Raw genomic sequence first — 19,728 nt, 5'->3', positions numbered from 1 at the left:
CCTTCCAGCTAGCTGTTATCTTTTAGAACCTTGCTTTTTGCCACCAAACACAGGGAATGCATTAGCCATTCCTTCCAATTTTGTATCACTTAAAAAATTAGTTGGCATCTTCTCTATCTTATCCAAATGATTGATTTGCATTTTGGACGGGCCAGAGCCAAGTACAGAGGCCAGAGTGTTACCACAAGGACTCCCTCAGAGTTGATATTTATCTCTTAATCCATATTCAGTTGTTTATTCTGTCACTCAGTCAGTCACAATGAATAGACTATGCTATAAGCGGGACTGTAGGCAGTGACAGAGACATTCCCTGACCTGCTTTGGAGTTTACAGTTCAGGAAGGCAGAGGTTTGAGGAGTGTTGGGTGCCTGTAACAGGGGGAACTATCCTAATCTAGAGTCAGGGAAGCCCCCTCTAAGGACTGAAGTTCATTTAAACTGAGGCTGAGGGGTGAGTGAGATAAGACAGGAGAGGCGGAGGGGAGAGGAGGTGGAGTATTCCAGGCACAGTGAACAACATCTGTTAACGGACAGGACTGAGGGACTAGAAGCACGTTCAAAGGAATGAAGCTCCAGGACTGGTGGAGCATTAACTGTTTCAGATGAAGCTGGATCAAACAGGCATGGGGCCAAAGCCAGCTGGACCCCGCATGCCGTTTCATCACTTTGAGCCTTATGCTAAGGGCAAGCCATCGAAGGGTTTTACTCAGCGAGGAGTGTGATATTTGTGTGTTTAGGAAGCTCACTGTGGTTTCTATGTGGATGACCTGAAGGAGATCAAATGGAAGCTGGTTAGGATTCTAAAGCAGTCTCCAGGGGAGAGGAAATGGACCGAGATGCCGCAGTGTAGAGAATGACTCACAAATGACTTGAGAGGAAGAGATTGATTTGTGTTTAACTAGATGCAAGGAATGAGGAAGACGAAGGAATCTGGATGCCTCCCAGGTTTCTGGCTGGAGTGCTTAGGTGGGTAGTGGGGTCATTTCCAGAGCAGAGGAATCCGTGGAGATGGAGCACCGTGCTGGAAGGGCCTGCAAGGCAGCCAGGTCCAGACAGCTAGAAAGCAGCTGAGTCTATGAATCTGCAGCTCCAAGGAAGAACTGAGCCAGGAATACAGATTTGGGCATTGTCAGCATCAAACAGTGCTTCTCAGCCCTGGCTGCAAACTGGCAGCACCTGGATGAGTTTGAACAATATACCTGCACCTGGGTCCCACCTCAAACAATTAAATGTTGGCCTGCACATTGAGGGTTTTTTTTCGTTTTCCTAGTGATTCTAATGTCCATCCAGAATTGAGAACTATGAGCGAGAGATTTAAAAGTCGTCTCAGGGAAGGGACAGTGTAGAAGGAAAAGAAAAGAAGGTGGCACAGGACAGCCCTGTTTTTAGGTATAACTAAGTTATACCCCCTATCCACTAAGTTACCCGAGTGCTCTGTCTACTCATCCACATTTTCCATTATTTATGCATAATTTCAAAAACATCAGTTCTAGTTTCGAACAGTTTTACTTTTGGAGAGGGTATTGCGGTTATTTACTGCTAACAAGTAACCCCAAAACTTTGTGGCTTAAAACAACAATCTGTTGTTTTCGAACGTTTCTGTGGGTCAGGAATTCGGGAGGAGTTCGGCTGAGAGGGTCTGCCTTGGGGTCTCTCATGCGGATGGGTGGAGGAGCTGGTAGAGTGGGGCTGGGGGTGCTGGCGCAGCCGGGGTCTGGCTGGGCATCTCTCTCCCTTCATGTGGTCTCAGGTCTGCTCCACGTGGTCTCTCCCTGTGAGCAGGTCTGGGCTTCCTCACAGCACAGCCTCAGAACAGTGAGACCGTTTACAGGGCAGCCCTGAGCTCCGGCACAAGTGACCCAACTAGTGAGGAAGAAGCTCAAACACCTGGCTTCGGAAGTCACAGAGCGTCACCTCCTTCCCACTGTCCTGCTCAATCAGTTCCAAAAGCCTACCCAGCTTACAGGGGAGGGGCACAGACCCCCTCAATGGGGAGACACCGTTGCAGTCTCCGCAGAATACAAGTCTGCCTCCCAGGGCCAAAAACAACCGACGCCCAGATTTCTTTCCATCGATTCTGAGTCTATGTTTTGTCAAGTCACTGAACATTTGAGGAAAAAAATGTAAATTAACTTAATAGTTGCTATAATACTAAATGAAAATTGATGGTTTAAAGAAGTCATATAACTTCTTTAATCCCTAGAAATAAGCCTGATAACTTGACTTGTTGTAGAGCAAGAGATACTCAAATGGACTTTTCTCCTGTCCAAAGAAAGAGTAAAATTAAAATCAGATAACCAAAGCATCTTAAATCTTTTAATTTAGTGCATGGTAAAATTTTCATATCAGAACTCTCACCTTGACTCTGACACTTGCAGGTGAGATACAGGTATAGACATAAATCTCAAATGCCTACTATCGGTAGCACCTGCTCTTCTCATCTATACGGGGATGAGCAGTGGCTTCACACACACTTCATGTCACCCATTTCCGCAGCTTGTGTTCAGTGTATCCCTGCACGTTTTCTCTAATTGTGCTGGATTCTCCCTCACATTTTCCCAGAACTGCCAGTTAGTCTTGCACATAATTCAGGGCAGCGGCCATCCTGAGTCCATGGGAAGTCGGTTTTCAGCCAGCCGGTTACACCCACACAGTATTAAGACTTAGGTAAATATTCTGTCTGGCTACTCTCTCTGATGAAATCCATTATTGGATTTATTAGCGAAGACAAAAAAGGCAATGTTATTTTTACAAGGCATTTTGTTTTTGGTATTTTAATCAGAATAGAAAAGTAAGATACTTTTATCTTCTGCTTCTAACTTAGCATATCCAGTAAAAATCTTTCCTCATTTTCTTTCAAATTTAAGGTCTCCACTTGGGGGAAAAAAGCTAATTATTGACATCTACACTCCTGGTGGTTTTTTTTCCTGCTTATTTCCTGAATTTTTCAGATAAAGAGTACCATAAATGTGTACGTCACTATTACCCTTTAATCAATACCAGAATAAAGGAGTTAATTACCCATTAGTCAATATCAGAATAAAGGAGTTCGGTTAATCACTACATTATGTCAACCTTGGGTATTTCTTGGCTGTGGTGTGAAGGAAGGAGACAGTCTCAACACTACGGACACCAGGAATATGCTTCCTCTGGAGAAGCGTATTTGTCCCCCTCCATACTATGTTTTATTCTAACAGATTTGACCAATTAAAAAAAGCCACACTGGTTTAAATATTCATAAAAATTGTCATCTTACTGACTAGATTGTGTTTTCCCAATAATTGTATTAGTTTGGTTGTTTGCTTTTCCTCTAACAGCAGTAAAAAGAGTTATAACTAGTTTGTGAATTCAACCTTAGTCAAATAACTAAAATTACAGTTTGAGCCAATAAAAAAATTAACATAGTCTATTGAAGGATGAGTAGGTAAAGAAGATGTGGTACATACATACAATGGAATATTATTCAGCCTTAAAAAAGGAGAAAATCTTGTCATATGCAACAACATGGATGAAACTTGAGGACATTATGCTAAATGAAACAAGCCAGTCACAGGACGAATACTGCATGATTCCACTTAGATGAGGGACCTAAAATAGTCAAACTCATAGAAACAGAGAGTAGAATGGTGGTTGCCAGGGGCTGGGGGAAAATAAAACGGGGAGCTGCCATTCAACAGGTAGAAAGTTTCAGTTACGCAGGATGAGTAAGTTCTAGGATCTGTTGTACAACGTCGAGCCTAGAGTTAACAATGCTGTCCTGTCACTTAGAGAGAGCAGATCGCATGTTAAATGCTCTCACCACAATTTTTTAAAAAAGAAAGAAAAGTATTAAGTTTTGTAATTGATCCCCAATCATCATTTCAACATATTTTTATTGATAATTATCTTCAAGGATTGAGATTGGGAGTTCTGAAGGACCCAAAGACAAGGTAGCAACAGACACGCCGTACCAGTGAACCATAAATGGGCCTCAGAGATGGTTTAATCAAATTCCTTTATTTTACAAGAAACTGAGGACAGAGAGGTAATGTACACATTCAAACTGAGGCAGCCAATTTCCATCAGGACTGAGGCTGCCCCAGGTTCTCTGCTTCCTGGCACAATCCCTTTTTTGGTCTCGCATGGTGCTTATAAGGTAGGCGAGACCACAGATTCATCCAGTGTTAGAGTTGGAAAGGGTTTTAGAGATTCTCCACCACATGAATTTCCTCATTTGGCAGATAAGAAAACTGAAGCTCAGAGAGGGTACACAATGTGCCAAAGGACACACAGTTTTTCAGTAGAGTTAACGCATCCCTTTGTTTCCTTAAACATGGATGGATGGAAATAGTATACTTTTTCTTTTTCCTTCTTTTGGCGAGGAAGATTGGCCCTGAGCTAACATCCATTGCCAATCTTCCTCTTTTTGCTTGAGGAAGGTTGTCACTGAGCTAACATCTGTGCGAATCTTCCTCTATTTTGTATGTGTGATGCCACCACAGCACGGCTGGGTGAGCAGCGTGTGTGTCCGCATCCAAGATCCGAACCCGTGAACCCCAGGCCACTGAAGTGGAGTGCGCGAACTTAACCACTACACCACTCCTGGCCCCAGAAATAGTATACTTTTAATAGAAAATAAGACTACTAAATCCTCATTTGTTCTCCAAGTTGAGAAGACTCCCTATACTAGTGGCAGTATGGCTCAGCTTGCTAACAGAAGGGAAATCCTAGAGTTTGCATTTTAATTTGCTAATTCCTCTAGAACAGTGGTTCACAAACTTTTTATTAATTCTTTCCAATAAACATATAAATCTCATGATTTTTTCTCTTACATGACTGAATTCCAAAATAGGTATTTCAATTTCTTTTTTTAAATGTAAAATTTTCTTATCCTCTCGAATATTGTGGTGGCTATGGAAATGTCCCTCGGCGGGAAGCAGAGTTGACTGGACAGCCCAGTTTTCCTTCCTTCTCCCTCTTCCTCCAAAGATGTCAGACCTGCGTGGCAGTCCGTGGACCCTCCCTGCCTGCACACGCTTCCCCTCCTTTCTCTTTCACAAGCATTCCCTCTCTTTCCCCACCTCCCACCCCCAAGAAATCTCTTGCTCATCTAATCCCATCTTGGCCTCTGCTTCTTGGAGGACTCAAATGAACACAATACGCTTTTTCTAATTACTCCTATGTTTGCCCCACTGACATTTCAATGCACGGCCCAACTCACATTCTACTTCCTTTCTCTTTCTTCCTAATAGCTGAGAATCACTGTTACAGAATCTTGGCTCAATTATTTAGCTAAATATTGATTAATTAACAAATATTTTGGGGGCATAAAGTCTATGACATTACTATTATAGGAGCTATTGAATCACAAATAAATTAAAAGTCCATTTGTGCTTACAAGGAGCTTGTAATCAAGTTGTAGGGAAATGATTTACAGAGAAAAACTGATTTTAATAATCATACAAGCAGTAGACTCTTAGGTGCTGAATCTATCTGTCTATCTACCTATCTAGGTAATCCCTCTGGACAGATTTTTAGTGTTCAAGGTCGTAAGAGAAAAAACCAATGCAGCTTTGTCAATACCTTTATCTGTAAAAGTTGGATAATTTAATATGAAGGATCATTGTGAGAAATAACTAGAACATTGGTAGAGTACCCAAAAATTCCAAGGGATTGCCAACAGAGGTAACTTTTTTCCTGCCACCAAAGGTTTTAATTTTCGACATGCACTCATATTCTTTAGCATTAACCCTCTGACATAGATACCTCTCAGCCACAGTGCTGAAGGAGCTAGAGGAAAGGCTGGAAGGAGAGGGGGCACGAGAAACAGAACAGAAACACCACGCATTCCAAGCATGTCGCTTGGAGAAAGCAATGTGATGCTAATCCTGCGATGGTAAATTTCTTCTTATCCCCTGAAACTGATGCTGACATTTCCATTTATTCATTCAGTTCCTTTCGACTCCTTGTCAGATCTCTCTGGTTGCCAAGCAACTATAACAGCAGTTCTGTACATAAGCATCAGGCAGTTAACCATTGTCAGTGTTTCTTCTTTCTTGGAAAGGGAAATTTAAGACCCTTTCCTAGGAGAAAATGATGACAAGAACCTGTCCGTAGTGAAACCTGAAAGTTGTGTGTGTGTGGTTTGTGCTTTTGCTTTTGAATCCAAGGATTGGGCTGAATTGACTTAAACACTCTTACAAAATTATAAAATTAAGATTTCTCCCCAAAGGTTGAATGGTTTGGTCTTTATGAACAACTGCATATCATGAAAACTCACCCCACATCCCATGAAACGAGTTCTCTCTTAAATGGAGTTAATACTTTAAAGACGCAGGATGACAGGTTTCTTCTCTACTTTCTCCGATGCTGCTAAAATTTCTATAAACAAATGCTTGGCTTTTTCTGACAATACTCCACCCCACAAATAGACCTGAACTATATTTCAGTACTTTGTAAAACAGAGATCAAGACAGTTACAGGAAAAAATAATCATAAAATGGGACGTCTGCCCACCTGTTGAGGACAGACTCTAAGACACAGAGTCTCTCTCAGTCGTCTGCAGAAACGCCGAGAGGACCCCTCTCTGTTCCACTGTGGACAAGGGGCTCTTCTCCCCTCTTCTACGTCTCCTCCTTCATTTGAGTGACGCTGGATGATTCCTGTTTACAACCCAATTTACCTCTATAACTTTAACAGCTCTAAAAGCCATTCACAATAAGTGGCACCGCTCAGCAAAGACATTATAGACTAAGCGATTCCCCATTTCCATATCATCATATTTTCTAGTCTCACTTATATTTTTGTGAGGCTCAGCAACAGCTATAACAGTTTGAAAAAGTCAAGTCCAGTTTATGTTCTTTCTTTCACTTGGGCTTTTTATTTCGTTTTCTTTCTAATCTCAGTTCTGTGTGAATTTATATTTTGAGTTCCAAACAAAAACATTCACTGGAGCTCCTTTTCCATTTTTAATTGTAAATTAAAAAGATGAGCTCTCCCAAGCCCTTTATAGTATATACGATAAAGAGCTCATAAAGCAGCTCCCTACTGATTACTGTATTTGATGACTTTGTTATGTAGGTTTTATTATCATGTCCAATCTACAGATTAGGAAACTGAGGCCCAGAAAAGTCAAGTGGCTTTCTCCAGGCTGCCCCACTAGAAAGTGGGGAGCCAATAATCTCTGCCTCTGTCTCCAAACTCCCTATTCTCTCCAAGACTTTACCTCGCTGGAGATCACTTCCCAAGCATACTTGGTTCCCTAAGGTGGCTTAGGAATCACTCTTTGCTGGAATTAGTTATCAGTCCCTAACAGTCTGTAATATTCAGCAAATATTATTTTGAAATCCCATTTTACAAACGAGAATCCCCCTTGCCTTCTATCATCAACCTGCATTACTCAGTGGTATTCCACTTAAACTGATTTATAATAATGCATCAAATATCTGACTAAAAATTTTATTTTGTCTATGTCAGTTCTAATAATCCTTTCTTATTCAGTTGAGAATTACATCTAAAATTTTATAAATCAATTTAGCTTGGTATCCTAGTGTTTCACAGGAGAAATAATAGTAATAGTCACTACTGAGCCCTAACCTTAACTCATCTATGAGTTTCTGGTGTTGAATTTCTTAAAAAATATATGTCATTTAGAAAAGAGCTGTAAAAAGTGAGTATGCCCTAAATATAAGATCCCTAATTAGCCTAAAGATTTTGTTCTGGAGCCGTCCTGGTGGTGCAGCGGTTGGGTGCACATGTTCCGTTTCAGCAGCCCGGGGTTCACCAGTTCAGATCCCGGGTGCGGACATGGCATCACTTGGCAAGCCATGCTGTGGCAGGCGTCCCACATATAAAGTAGAGGAAGATGGGCCTGGATGTTAGCTCAGGGCCAGCCTTCCTCAGCAAAAAGAGGAGGATTGGCAGATGTTAGCTCAAGGCTAATCTTCCTCAAAAAAAAAAAGAAAGAAAAAAAAAAGAAAAAAGATTTTGTTCTGGTATTTTTCCTTAAAAAAGTGAGATATGTCTTCCTTTTTTTTTTTTTTATTGGTACAACAAGATCTGACTGATTACACACCAAAAGACCTCTTTTGTTATTGTGAAACCTACCTGAGAACACCTGTGTTTGATAACCATCTCAGAGAGATGCTGCGAGAACCACGGGCAGTCAACGTAAGTAACCTGAGTTCCTGTTTTTAGAAGCAATTTAAAAATTGCTTTATTTAATAGTAAAGAGAGTACTAAAATGAGATGTCATTCCCATTAACCTACATTTCTGTTTTCAAGAAGGCTTGAGATTTTGCCAAATATTGTGAATGGGAAATGTCGTCTCTAAAGATGGTACCTATTCAAGCAGACATGTTCATTCATTCATTATCCATTCATTTACCTAACTCTAACTGGGGGACAGCTGGGCGTCAAACCCAAGAACGTGAAGCTGAGGAAGGCCCAGTCCCTGCCTCCAAGGGGCGCAGAGACAGCCAACAATCACAGTAGAAGGAGTAACGGCTGCAGGGCAGAATGCAGAGAACCCCAGGAAGCTCACAGGAGCAGAGAGTAAGGGCAAACCATTCAGCTGGGGCAGGAGGAAGGAGAAAGGAGATGTCTGAAAGGGTTCCTAAAAGGAAGGCGAGGGAGGGTCAGGCCCCTGAGGAGGCCATCCAGGAGAGAGGAAATGGCCTTTGCAAAGGCCTGGAGGCAGAAACCTTCAAGGTCAGGATGGCTGCGCTGCATTGAAGGGGGCATGTAGAGAAGTGGCAATAGGTACAGGTGCCAAAGTAGAGAGGATCGGATCTCACAGAGGACGCAAGTCACACTAAGAAGACTGAACTTTGACTTCAACAATATTTCCAACTTAAATCCTTGCACTTATAATCCAATAACATAAAGATATCTTAAAACAAAACAGTCACAAAGAGTGTCAACTGTAAATTTCAGTTGTCTTGCATATTAGACCTTAAGTTATTAGTTCCTCCTTTGGACTAAAAGCTGCGTGAGGACAGAAATGACTCCCTCAGCAGAGCACTCACCTTTGCAACTCATCCCACAGTGGACCCCTAGAGAGAACGGATGGGCTCATTTCACCGCAAGACTTTTATGAAGTATTTAATTTCCCACAGTGCTTGACTAGATATTGAATAAGAACACTACACAGATCTGTTCTCAGATCTCTAAAAGCTTATCATTTATAATTTAAGACATAACAGTTGTTAGTATTCTTAATTTTCAGAAGTAAAATGTCATTGCTCTGTGACAGACTGAGAAACAAACTAATCATAAAAAGGCCATAAAAGCTAATAACTAAAGGAAATAAATGTACTAAAATAAATCAATGTAAAATTACAAATGATCAGAATTTCCAGTTGTTTATTATGACTTATTTTATTGAATTGAGAAATCTATTAATCTTTTGCCATAGGAAGATGGAATTTACTAATTGATTTACAGGAGCTCTACTTTCATTGTCACGTGGATTGATAATATTTACAACTCAAACATCACCCTCTTTCAAAGTAATGCCAACATTTTGATAAGTTATTGAAGTGTGATGGTAAAAACGCCATCTACTGTTAATCTTCATATGCTTATGTGACATTGATCATGACGAGTGGATGAACGAGGAGCCTGAGCCAATGCATGGCGCGTTCACTGAACCTCTGTGGTCTGTGTGTTGACGGATCAGCTTCCTTCCCCTTACTGGCTCCATGCCACCTATGTTTTGAATAAGACACTCTGTCATTGAGTGCGGAGCCTACCTTATTGGCCTAATAGCCATGCTTTGCAGGGATGAATTGCTATGACTCTGATTCTTTAAGTGTTTTCCTTCTCATAGCTCAACTCTAGGAGCTGTTCAATCCATCCATCAACAGACATTTGGAAAGAGGCCAATTCCTGGTCAGCACTGTGGTGCGAGACCCAGCTTCTCAACCCGGGGAACTCATATTCTCACCTGAGTACATGACTGTGAGTCAGGGGGAATATGAAGCCATGATATAAAAGAAGCATGCCCTTCTGCTATTGTTTGCTCAATGGTCTATAAGTAAAAACAGTTTTGTCTTAAAATAACATATGGAACATATTATAGAATAAAATAGGTAATACATTTGCATCAATTTTTAAGACAACATATAAGACTCCAAAGGAATTGTAGGTCGGTGGAATTTGGTTTTGACCATGTCCCCAGAGACGTGGGGCATCAAGTTGGTTCTTCCGTGCCCAGGGGCATTCTGGTGGAAAACTTAGGGAAGCAGAAATGCAGTAGCAAGAGCACAGGTTTTAGGACCAGACACAGCTGAGTCTGAATCCCCGCTCCTCCACGTTTCCTGAGAGTCTGACTTCGACCAAGTCACTTGACCTCAAGCCTCCGTGTCCTCATCAAACAGGAAAGTTACTTAATATGAAGATTTATAAAATATGTAGCACAGTAGCTGACAGAAGCAGGGTGAGCTTTTAAGAAAATACCACACCAAGTCATGCTCCTGCTTCAACCTTTCAACAGCTTACTCCTGCCCTTTGAAGAAGTCCTACAGGGCTCCCATCTCAGCTTCTAAACCTTTCAGGTGACAAACAGAAATGGCAAACAATGGGGTATATTAGAGAAGCCATTTGGTGTAAACCTAATTCAGCCTGACTTTGTTTTTTCCAAAGGGCCTGACGTGGCCATTGAGCATGCATTGTATATCTGCTTCAAACATTTACTATGGCAAGAACAAAGGCCCTTAAGATAAAGGTGCAACTTCCCCCCACATTGGCATTTCCTTAAAGATAAGCATCTTTTCTAGGCTAGGAACTGATTGCTGCACTCACCTTTGACCACCCAGCTCACCTGTGACCGCCCAGCACGAGACAACAGACCTGCCACCCTGCTGTGTCCACCAAGACAGCAGACCTACCTGCTGTGTCCATCAATTGCTGTGCCAACAGAGCAGTCCTGTGACTATTGTAAAAGGGACATTTCAATCATATGTGAAACATACTCTTCGGGAGTATATAACCACTCTGTACACCCCACTTCTTTGGTGCCCTTCCTTCCTTCAGGCCCTGGGCCATGGTTCTCACATTTTAGCTGAGAATAAACTCACCCAAATTTTCATTTATAGATTGGTTATGGATTATTTTCATTGACACAGGGCACAGACCCCCTTTGGCAGCCTGGTGAGGCCTATGGGGTCCTTCTCAGAATAATATTTTAAAATTATTTATTATTTAAATAATATTTGAAAATATGAAATAAAACACATAATTACAAAGGAAACCACTTATATTGAAATAAAGTTAAAATATTAATGAAAAAACAAATTTGCGCCACAGTAATATATGTGCTTCTCTACCAGCATCAAATAACGCAGTATAGCGGCAGGTTCTAGAACCACAGTAATTTTAAGTAGCGATGAATGAACCATATTCAGGCTATCTGTAACAAACATAACAGGATATGAAGATATCGTGATTTCTAGTTGTGACAGTCACAGGGACTCCTGCTACACTGGGTTGTCTTTTCCTTTCCTTACATTCATGATTGAAGGAAATGCTAAGTTTCATTTAGAAGTTAGTGAAGATGAAAATGTTTTTTCCCATCCAAGTTTGTGGAACCCTAGATTCTACCCATGGATCCCTTGGAGGTCCAGGAACACAGGTGAAGAGCCATGCTCTCTGATCTCATCTCCCATGGCCATCCCTCGTGCCCACCATGCTCTGGCCACACCGACCACCATACCAACCACCTGTTCTTCAAACACCTTCAACCTAGTCACCTTGGGCATCTGCTTTTGCTTTTCTATCTGGAATGCTCTGCCCTCAGATCTTTGCAAGGTGTTTCTTTCCCATTGTCTTTATCTCAGCTCTAATATCACCTCCTCCGAGAGGGCTGCCCCTATCCACAGTAGCCACCGCTCCCTGCTACCCTGCTGTTATTTCCCCATGGTAGTTATCACTGTCTGAAATGACTCTGTTCATTTACGTTCTTGGATTCACTCTCCATTTCCCTGCCCTGAAAAGCAGGTCTCATGGGATCAGGAACCCCAACTACACGTTCAGTGCCATATCCCCACTACGGAGAACAGTGTTTGGCACAAGGTAGGGGTCCAATACATCTTTGCTAGATGAAAGAAAAATAGTAAGGACTCCACAAATGTTACTTCACTGTGTATTTTAGTTACGGTGGGGATACAAAGAGATGAGAGATGAAGGGCTGCCCTCAGTAGCTGCCGTGCAGTGGAGGCGGGAGGTGGCCCTGAGGAGGTGGGGAGAGCTGCAGGCTGGGCTCTCCCACTCCGCTGAACCAGCAGGGACAGCTCTCCCCTAGGGCCTCGGCTCACTGGGCGCAGATAAAGGGGTTGGACAAATACCTCCATGGTCTCGCGTGATCTATGGTTTATGATCTTTAAGAGCTAACAGTGCAGGCAGCATACGTGGAGTGAGGGACCGACCCCAAGTGGAGGAACCTTGCCAGAGAAGGACAAGACGTGGAAAGGCTCTGAAGTGTAATCAGCCTCCAGCAAATGAGGAGGGGGATTTGCAGTCATGCACTCTCCATGTTGAAAGAGACCTTGAAGGCTACTCAGCACGACCCCTCGGTGAGGCTTTGGCTATCTCTGTATGAGGCCATTTCTGGAGACACAGCACAGTACCCTAACTCTCAGATGAAACCCAGCACGGAGGTAAGGAGTACAAACTGTGCGATGGCACTCCTGGGTTCGAATCTCAGCTCCGTTGCTTACTAGCTCTGAATTTAGGCAAATTACTTAACTTCCCTGTGTCTCCATTCCCTCCTCTGTAAAACGAGAATAATAATAGTATTAATTTCATGGGGTTATGGTCAAGAGTAAATGAGAAAGTGAATGTAATATGCTTAACACACACTCAGTGGATGCTACTTATGATTCTTTCTGTGAAATTATTTTCTAGGGTGTCAAACTTACTATGGGTCCCTCAAAACCACTTCTCCTTTCTTCCACTGTAATCGAGTTTTTACTAGCCAGAGACTACATTATCCAGTTTGGAGTTTTTGCAAGCCAACATATAGCTTTATCTTACCTTTTCCTTGACATTTACATGAGGATTGAGTTCAGCCATCTTGCTTCTAGTGGAATAGGCCCTATAAAGAAGGGAAAAACAGATTAACTTTAAAGTTTTAAAATTGATTTCTCAATATCTTATTTTTATGCTCTCTTTCAACACAGTAAACAACTTCATTCAGCCATAATCATAAATACCATTTTAAAATGTAAAAATACTTTCAAGCTAAGCACTTGTCTTAGGTATGTTCAAAAAGCATGTTATGATAACTCTAGAAGACAATGTAAAATCTTTTATTCATACTATATTGACATGAAAAATGGCAAAGACAGATGCGTATGCACCAAATGGTGTTTCTTCTCTCTATGTAAAAGAAAGGTGGTCCAAAACAGTGAGTGGAGGCAAAGTGTACCTATTTTAACTAAGCCTTGTCCACACAATCCTTACTGTCCCACAGCTTTCACCAGCCTCTACTTAACATAACAAACGTTTGCTGAGTATTTCCTGCATGGATGTAACCACACCAGGCACTCCAGGAAGAAAGAGGAGAAATAGTTCCAGATTTAAACATCAGAAACACTATATATAACGGTTTTCACACTTGTGTTCTCACTCACCAACATATCATGAACATCCTTCTGGATCTATACCTATACACTTTCGCCTTATTTTTACTGGCCATGAATTCATCATCTCCAGTTTCAAATGGACCCTTAAAGCTGCCCGTAAGCCTTCTCTGTTTCCCTAAATTCTTTAGGTCTTCTGGCTTTAATGTCCAATCTTCCTCGTGAGGTGGCCCATTCTGAAATCTGTATTCTTAACACCAAGCTGTGGTGTTTTCTTTCTTCTCATCTGGTTTCAATCTTTCACCATTATTATGGAAGATAGATCTTAAGTCTTTAACAGTTTAAATCTCGTTTTGAAATAGAGCATAAATGACAAAAATGGGTGAACAGATTGAAATAGCATCTAGATAGGCCAAGATATCAATCTATGATGTATTTGCATGTTTAACACTTTTTGTCAATCAAGAACCACTGAAACTCTTTCTTACATTCTTTTTGACTTTTGCTACAAAGAGTGTATCTAGAGTTGATGCATTTTAACGATAACTTCCAACACTTCTCTGATTTCTCCCCATGATTTTCTTTTAAACCTAGGTCATAAATTCAGATCCATTACCTTTCGCTGATTTTAGGATGAAAGCATGGCAATGTGTAATCTTAACTCTATTAACACTCAAACAAGAATCCACATAAATACTACACATTATCAAATACTAGAAACAGTAAGAGTTTATTTTTATAAGTTTCCAAATGATACAGCCACTGACCCAAGGATTTCGGCACATTAGCAGGAGAGATTCTGCATACTGGATCCCCACTAATGATATGGATCAAGGCTGCCCCAGGTAGAGAAATCCAAGGTGTCCTGGCCTACGTGCCGATCTATATGACCCAATGGATTTTATGGCATGGATTAGGGCTGCCCCAGGGAGAGAAGCCCAGGGCATCCTGGCCTACATGCCAATCTATGTGACCAGATTCACATCTAAAGTTATACAACCACACAGTAACTAGACCCCATCTGCACTGAAACCATTCAATGACTTTTTACATCATCTTTTCTTTGTCCAGTAAAAATAAGTCCTGTGCCCATGCCTTATAAATTTAGCCCTAACCCTCAACACATTGCAGCCCCTCACTGCCCATGGGTCCTGTCCCCATGCCTGCAGGTCTTACTAACCATGGGTCCTGTCCCCATGCTATTCCATACTATCTCTGAATAAAAGAGCACTACTGCCAGACCTTGAGAGTCCAAGAAATCTTTCTTTCGACTCCTCGAGCCCGCATCACTAAGACAGCTCCTCTCCATGTGCTGTGCAAAGAGTGCCCCTCCCACTGAAGACATCTCCCATTTAAATAACTCTTCCAAATGGTAAATTCCATATCCTCTGACCTGGCAGATGGGAGAAAGTAAATAATACTACCTGGCAAATAATACCTGAATCTCATTCTCATTTATTCCTACTTTTGAGAGTTAGTAGGAAAAGACAACAGGATTATTTCCTGATTACATATCTGTAACAGTGAATAGAGATGCTTTGTGAGGTAGAAGGACACATAATCAGGCATTTCTGTTTAAAGCCACAGATGAAGAGTGAAACCTTTGATCAGTCATCACAATGCCTGTAAGATGGTCTAAAACCATATTTGAAGACATCTGGATAGTTGATCTTCTTATTCAAATGGAAGTTTCGGCATTATATGAAGATACACTGTCTGTACATGGATTTTTCTGTGTGTGATAGTATATGTATGCGTGTGTGAGAGAGAACAAGGATGTGGGGGAGGGACATACAGGTTCCACCTACGGAACTAAGAAGGACAGAAGGAACCAGGTAGATTTGGTGCTCTTTGTTAGGACAGATCTTTGAGCCACAATTCCTCCCATTAGACTAGAATGGCTAAATCTTCTGGACACATCTAATCTTTCCATTATAGATGAGTGGAATCTGATAGGAAAAGTTTGTTTGTTTTTGTTTTGCTTTGATGTCTAGGATTTGGGGTGCAGCATTTCTGAAGCTGGAGTATTACAATCCACAGAGGAATCAGGGAGCAATCCCGCTGAGCAGAGAAGACTTCTAAGATCTGAAGAAGTGGCAGCCCTGCATGGTGAGCTATCATCATAGGACAAAATTCATGGACATTCCTTTTCTCTTTGACCTCAGAGTCTAATCAAAGAACACTCTTCTTCGGTAGTGATGCCAGTAAGACTGATTACAACATTATTTTTTTGTGGAAGGAAAATGCTGGCTATGAAGGCAGAATGGGGCTATTACAGGTTTCTCAGGTGGGAAGATAAGATAGCAATAATTGTAGAGAGCTGCTCTTTGCCCGCTTTACTCTCTTATATTCTGTGTTTCCTATGTGGAGGGCTGTCTCTACAGGTTCTGCCTTCCAGGCAGGTTCCAATGTCCTCTCCACATCCAAGCTTTCTGCTGGCTGGTGGATAACAGAAAGATTGGGAAATTGGCTCCAGCTCCAGTTATGGAAACTAGATGAAGGATTTGAACCTGCACAGAAAGTAAATTTGGTTTGCCTTAAAGAAGTAAGAGTTGAAGTGGCTAGATGGTCAAACTGGGTTCTCCTGATAAGGACGACGCTAGGGAACTGTGGAACAGGAGAGGGTGTTCCTCAGTGCGCCCGCAGGTCCTCGCTGAGTGCCTGCACCCAGTCTGGCACTATTCCCTCCAGAATACTCTGAAGCACATCGCACCATCATGGTGTCACGTGGTCGTTCCCTTTCCTGAGCTGACTCCCTCTCCCCTGTGAAAATGAAACTGTGCTGTGCTCCTATTCTTTTGGGATTTTTCTGCTATGAACTATATCCAGACAGTCAGATCAACTTAATCCGAATCTTCACTGTTTAACTTAGATAGTTAAGAAACTTTTCCTCCAGGAGACATATTGTCACCTCCTCCCAAATGACAGGCCCAGATTTCAGCAGCGTGAAACCCCAGCCCTCACTGCTGCAGCCATCTGGGTTAACCTGAGAACCTCTAATGCTGTGACTGAGTGACAGGTGTTTGGAGACCACAGACCTCCTATTTCCCTCACATCACACTTGGTCGCCACACCTGGTGGTGTATCACTGCTGGACACGGCTGCTGCCTATCCTAACACGGCCTGATCACCAGGGCTTTAGATCCACAAAGTACAGGGATCTCTGACTTCTTGGGAAAGACTTGGTTTCTAATTCCTATTATCACTTAAAACTGTTCTTGGAACTGACCAATTACTGAGGCCTACCTATTCAAATTCACGGATGGGTGTTCCATGCATATGGAATAACCAATAGAAAATTAAGATAACCAGAAATACAAGTCCTGAGGTTGATGCAACATTTCTTTTTTTTTTTCACATTTGTCTTTATTTATTTACTTATTGGTGAGGAATACTGGCCCTGAGCCAACATCCGTGCCAATCCTCCTCTACGCTGCATATGGGACACCACCATAGCACAGCTTGATGAGCAGTGTATAGGTCTGCACCCGGGATCCAAACCCTCAAACTCCGGGCTGCCAAAGCAAAGCGCGTGAACCCAACCTCCACGCCACTGGGCCGGCGCCTGACACAACATTTCAATAGCTTAGGTAGTGTTTGAAATTTTTTTCCTTAAAATTGTACTTTAGCTTTCAGTAATAACATTACAAACATACATAGATATCACCTAAGTTTTATATATATCCTAGAGAAAAATAAAGATCAAGAAAATTGTTGACAAATTTTACTTATGAAATAACAGATTAATCTCTCACTTCATTCTAGATATATATATTCCATAGTCAAAAAATTATTAGCAAAAGATATCAATCCCAAAGAAAAGAATTTCATCATTTATCACCAATACATCATCTATATACTTCTCCAGTGTAAAATTAATAAACCACAAATATGGTTCCCGGCAATCACTTCATGTGCAAAGTTATATCAAACTGAACTATTCATTATGCAAAGATCTTACTTAATATGCATTAATGCCAGTCAGAAGATCTATTAGTTTATAACAAAGATAAATATCCTTTATGAAAAATAAAACTGAATAGTACAATCTGGCAAATATGTTTGCTTCAGCATTTCTAATACAATTCAGTGAAGTTTAATATATATGACAATCTGATCAACTACCAAACTGAGTTTAAAAAATATATATATTTCCTGTGCAATCATATAAAACGTAAAAAGTTAACACAATGTAATGAAACGCCAAAGGACCTTCTGGCTTCCCCATCTCCGTTTTCCCTTGTTTTATTGTGTAAGCAGTAATAAAGTTTCACTTTCGTTTCTCTGAAACCCATTACTGCTCTTAGATTCACTTTCCCTTTCTCAGGTATTATATCACTTTTCTTGAATTGGATTTAGGGAACCAGAGGAAATATATAAGAAAAATTTTAAAGCACTGATTTTAACAAATTTTTCAAGGTCATTTATGCAAAGTTCTCCTATGATTTATAAAAAAACATAAAAATCATACTGCATAACTGGGAGTATTAATAAGAGTATTTCATAAATGACCATAAAGTAGCTGAAGGGGATAAATAAGTGCAAAGCGTCCTGAGAAGAAGGTGCGAGGGAAAATGAGCGAGTTGTAGAGGCTGGGGATCAACCTGCCTATCTGGCTGATCATCAGAATCAACTGCGAAGCTTTTAGAAGCAGAGATTTCTGGGCCCCGACGCCAGCTGGTACGGGGGAGTTGAGGCCTGAAAAGAACAACTCCCCAGGTCATTTTTCACGCAAAGCCAAATCTGAATTGCAATGTGCTGGGCGTGTAAAATATTCCTTGAATTTCAAAGACTTAGTATGAAAAAGGAAAGTAAACTTTCAATATTTTTTATATCAATTATGTGTTGAAAGCATAATATTTGACACATCGGGTTAAATAAAATATAACATTAAAATTAATTCCACTCATTTCTTGGGCTGGAGACATGAACACACATTTCTCCAAAGAAGACATACTGATGGCCAATAGGCACATGAAAAGATGCTCATCATCGCTGATCATCAGGGAAATGCAAATCAAAACTACACTAAGATATCACCTTACACCCGTTAGAATGACAAAAATATCTAAAACTAATAGCAACAAATGTTGGAGAGGTTGTGGAGAAAAAGGAACCCTCATACACTGCTGGTGGGAATGCAAACTGGTGCAGCCCCTATGGAAAACAGTATGGAGATTCCTCAAAAAACTAAAAATAGAACTACCATACGATCCAGCCATCCCACTATTGGGTATTTATCCAAAGAGCCTGAAGTCTGCAATCCCAAAAGTCCTGTGCACCCCAATGTTTATTGCAGCACTGTTTACAATAGCCAAGACGTGGAAGCAACCTAAGTGCCCATCAACAGACGAATGGATAAAGAAGACGTGGTACATATATACAATGGAATACTACTCAGCTGCAAAACAGAACAAAATCATTCCATTTGCAATAACATGGATGGACCTTGAGAGAATTATGTTAAGTGAAATACGCCAGCGAGAGAAAGATAATCTGTGTATGACTCCACTCATATGAGGAATTTAAAATTATGGACTAAGAACAGTTTAGTGGATACCAGGGGAAAGGTGGGGTGGGGGGTGGGCACAAAGGGTGAAGTGGTGCACCTACAACATTACTGACAAACATTAATGTACAATTGAAATTTCACAAGATTGTAACCTATCAATAACTCAATAAAAAAAAAAGAATGCAAAAAAAAAAACTAATTCCACCCATTTCTTTTTACTTTTTAATCTGACTAGTAAAAAATTTAAAATTGCCCATGTGGCTTAGACGATACTTGAGTTGGAAAGCGCTGTCCTAGAGCAGTGGTTCTTACAGCACGAGTCCTGGGTGAGCAGCATCTGCTTTCCCGGGAGCTTGTTAGAAATGCACCCTCGCTGCCCTCCCCAGACAGGCTGGACCAGGAGCTCTGTGGGTGGAGCCAGCAATTAGTGTTTTACTACCTTCCCAGGCATTCAGATGCACACAGACTAAACTCTGAGAGCCACGACGCCAGAGTCTCCATCCTGGGAATATCAAGAAAGGGCCTCTTCCTTGGTCCCAGTCACTACACACAACAAGTAGATTCTCATAGAAGCCTAGATAGAAAAATGGGGGACCAGTTTCCTACACATCACATTGCTCAGGAATGGTCTTTTCACCAACATATTATTATGAATAAT

The 19,728-nt window shown here is 41.3% G+C and overlaps 1 protein-coding gene across 31 annotated transcripts in view; it reads right to left on the bottom strand.

The window, feature by feature from the left end:
* Positions 1-19,728, bottom strand: part of SPATS2L (spermatogenesis associated serine rich 2 like) — a 166,526-nt gene that overhangs the window by 73,769 nt on the left and 73,029 nt on the right. For all 31 annotated transcript variants that reach the window (XM_070580536.1, XM_008540901.2, XM_070580543.1 and 28 more), the window contains one exon: positions 13,011-13,071. In XM_070580536.1, the coding sequence (XP_070436637.1) occupies positions 13,011-13,049 (39 nt within the window). In that variant the 5' untranslated portion in view covers positions 13,050-13,071. The remainder of the gene's footprint in view (positions 1-13,010; positions 13,072-19,728) is intronic.

The sequence above is a fragment of the Equus przewalskii genome, chromosome 17, assembly GCF_037783145.1.
Source record: "Equus przewalskii isolate Varuska chromosome 17, EquPr2, whole genome shotgun sequence".
Taxonomy (NCBI): domain Eukaryota; kingdom Metazoa; phylum Chordata; class Mammalia; order Perissodactyla; family Equidae; genus Equus; species Equus przewalskii.
The sequence above is the reverse complement of the archived record's forward strand: the minus strand, read 5'-3'. Positions and strand labels throughout refer to the sequence as shown.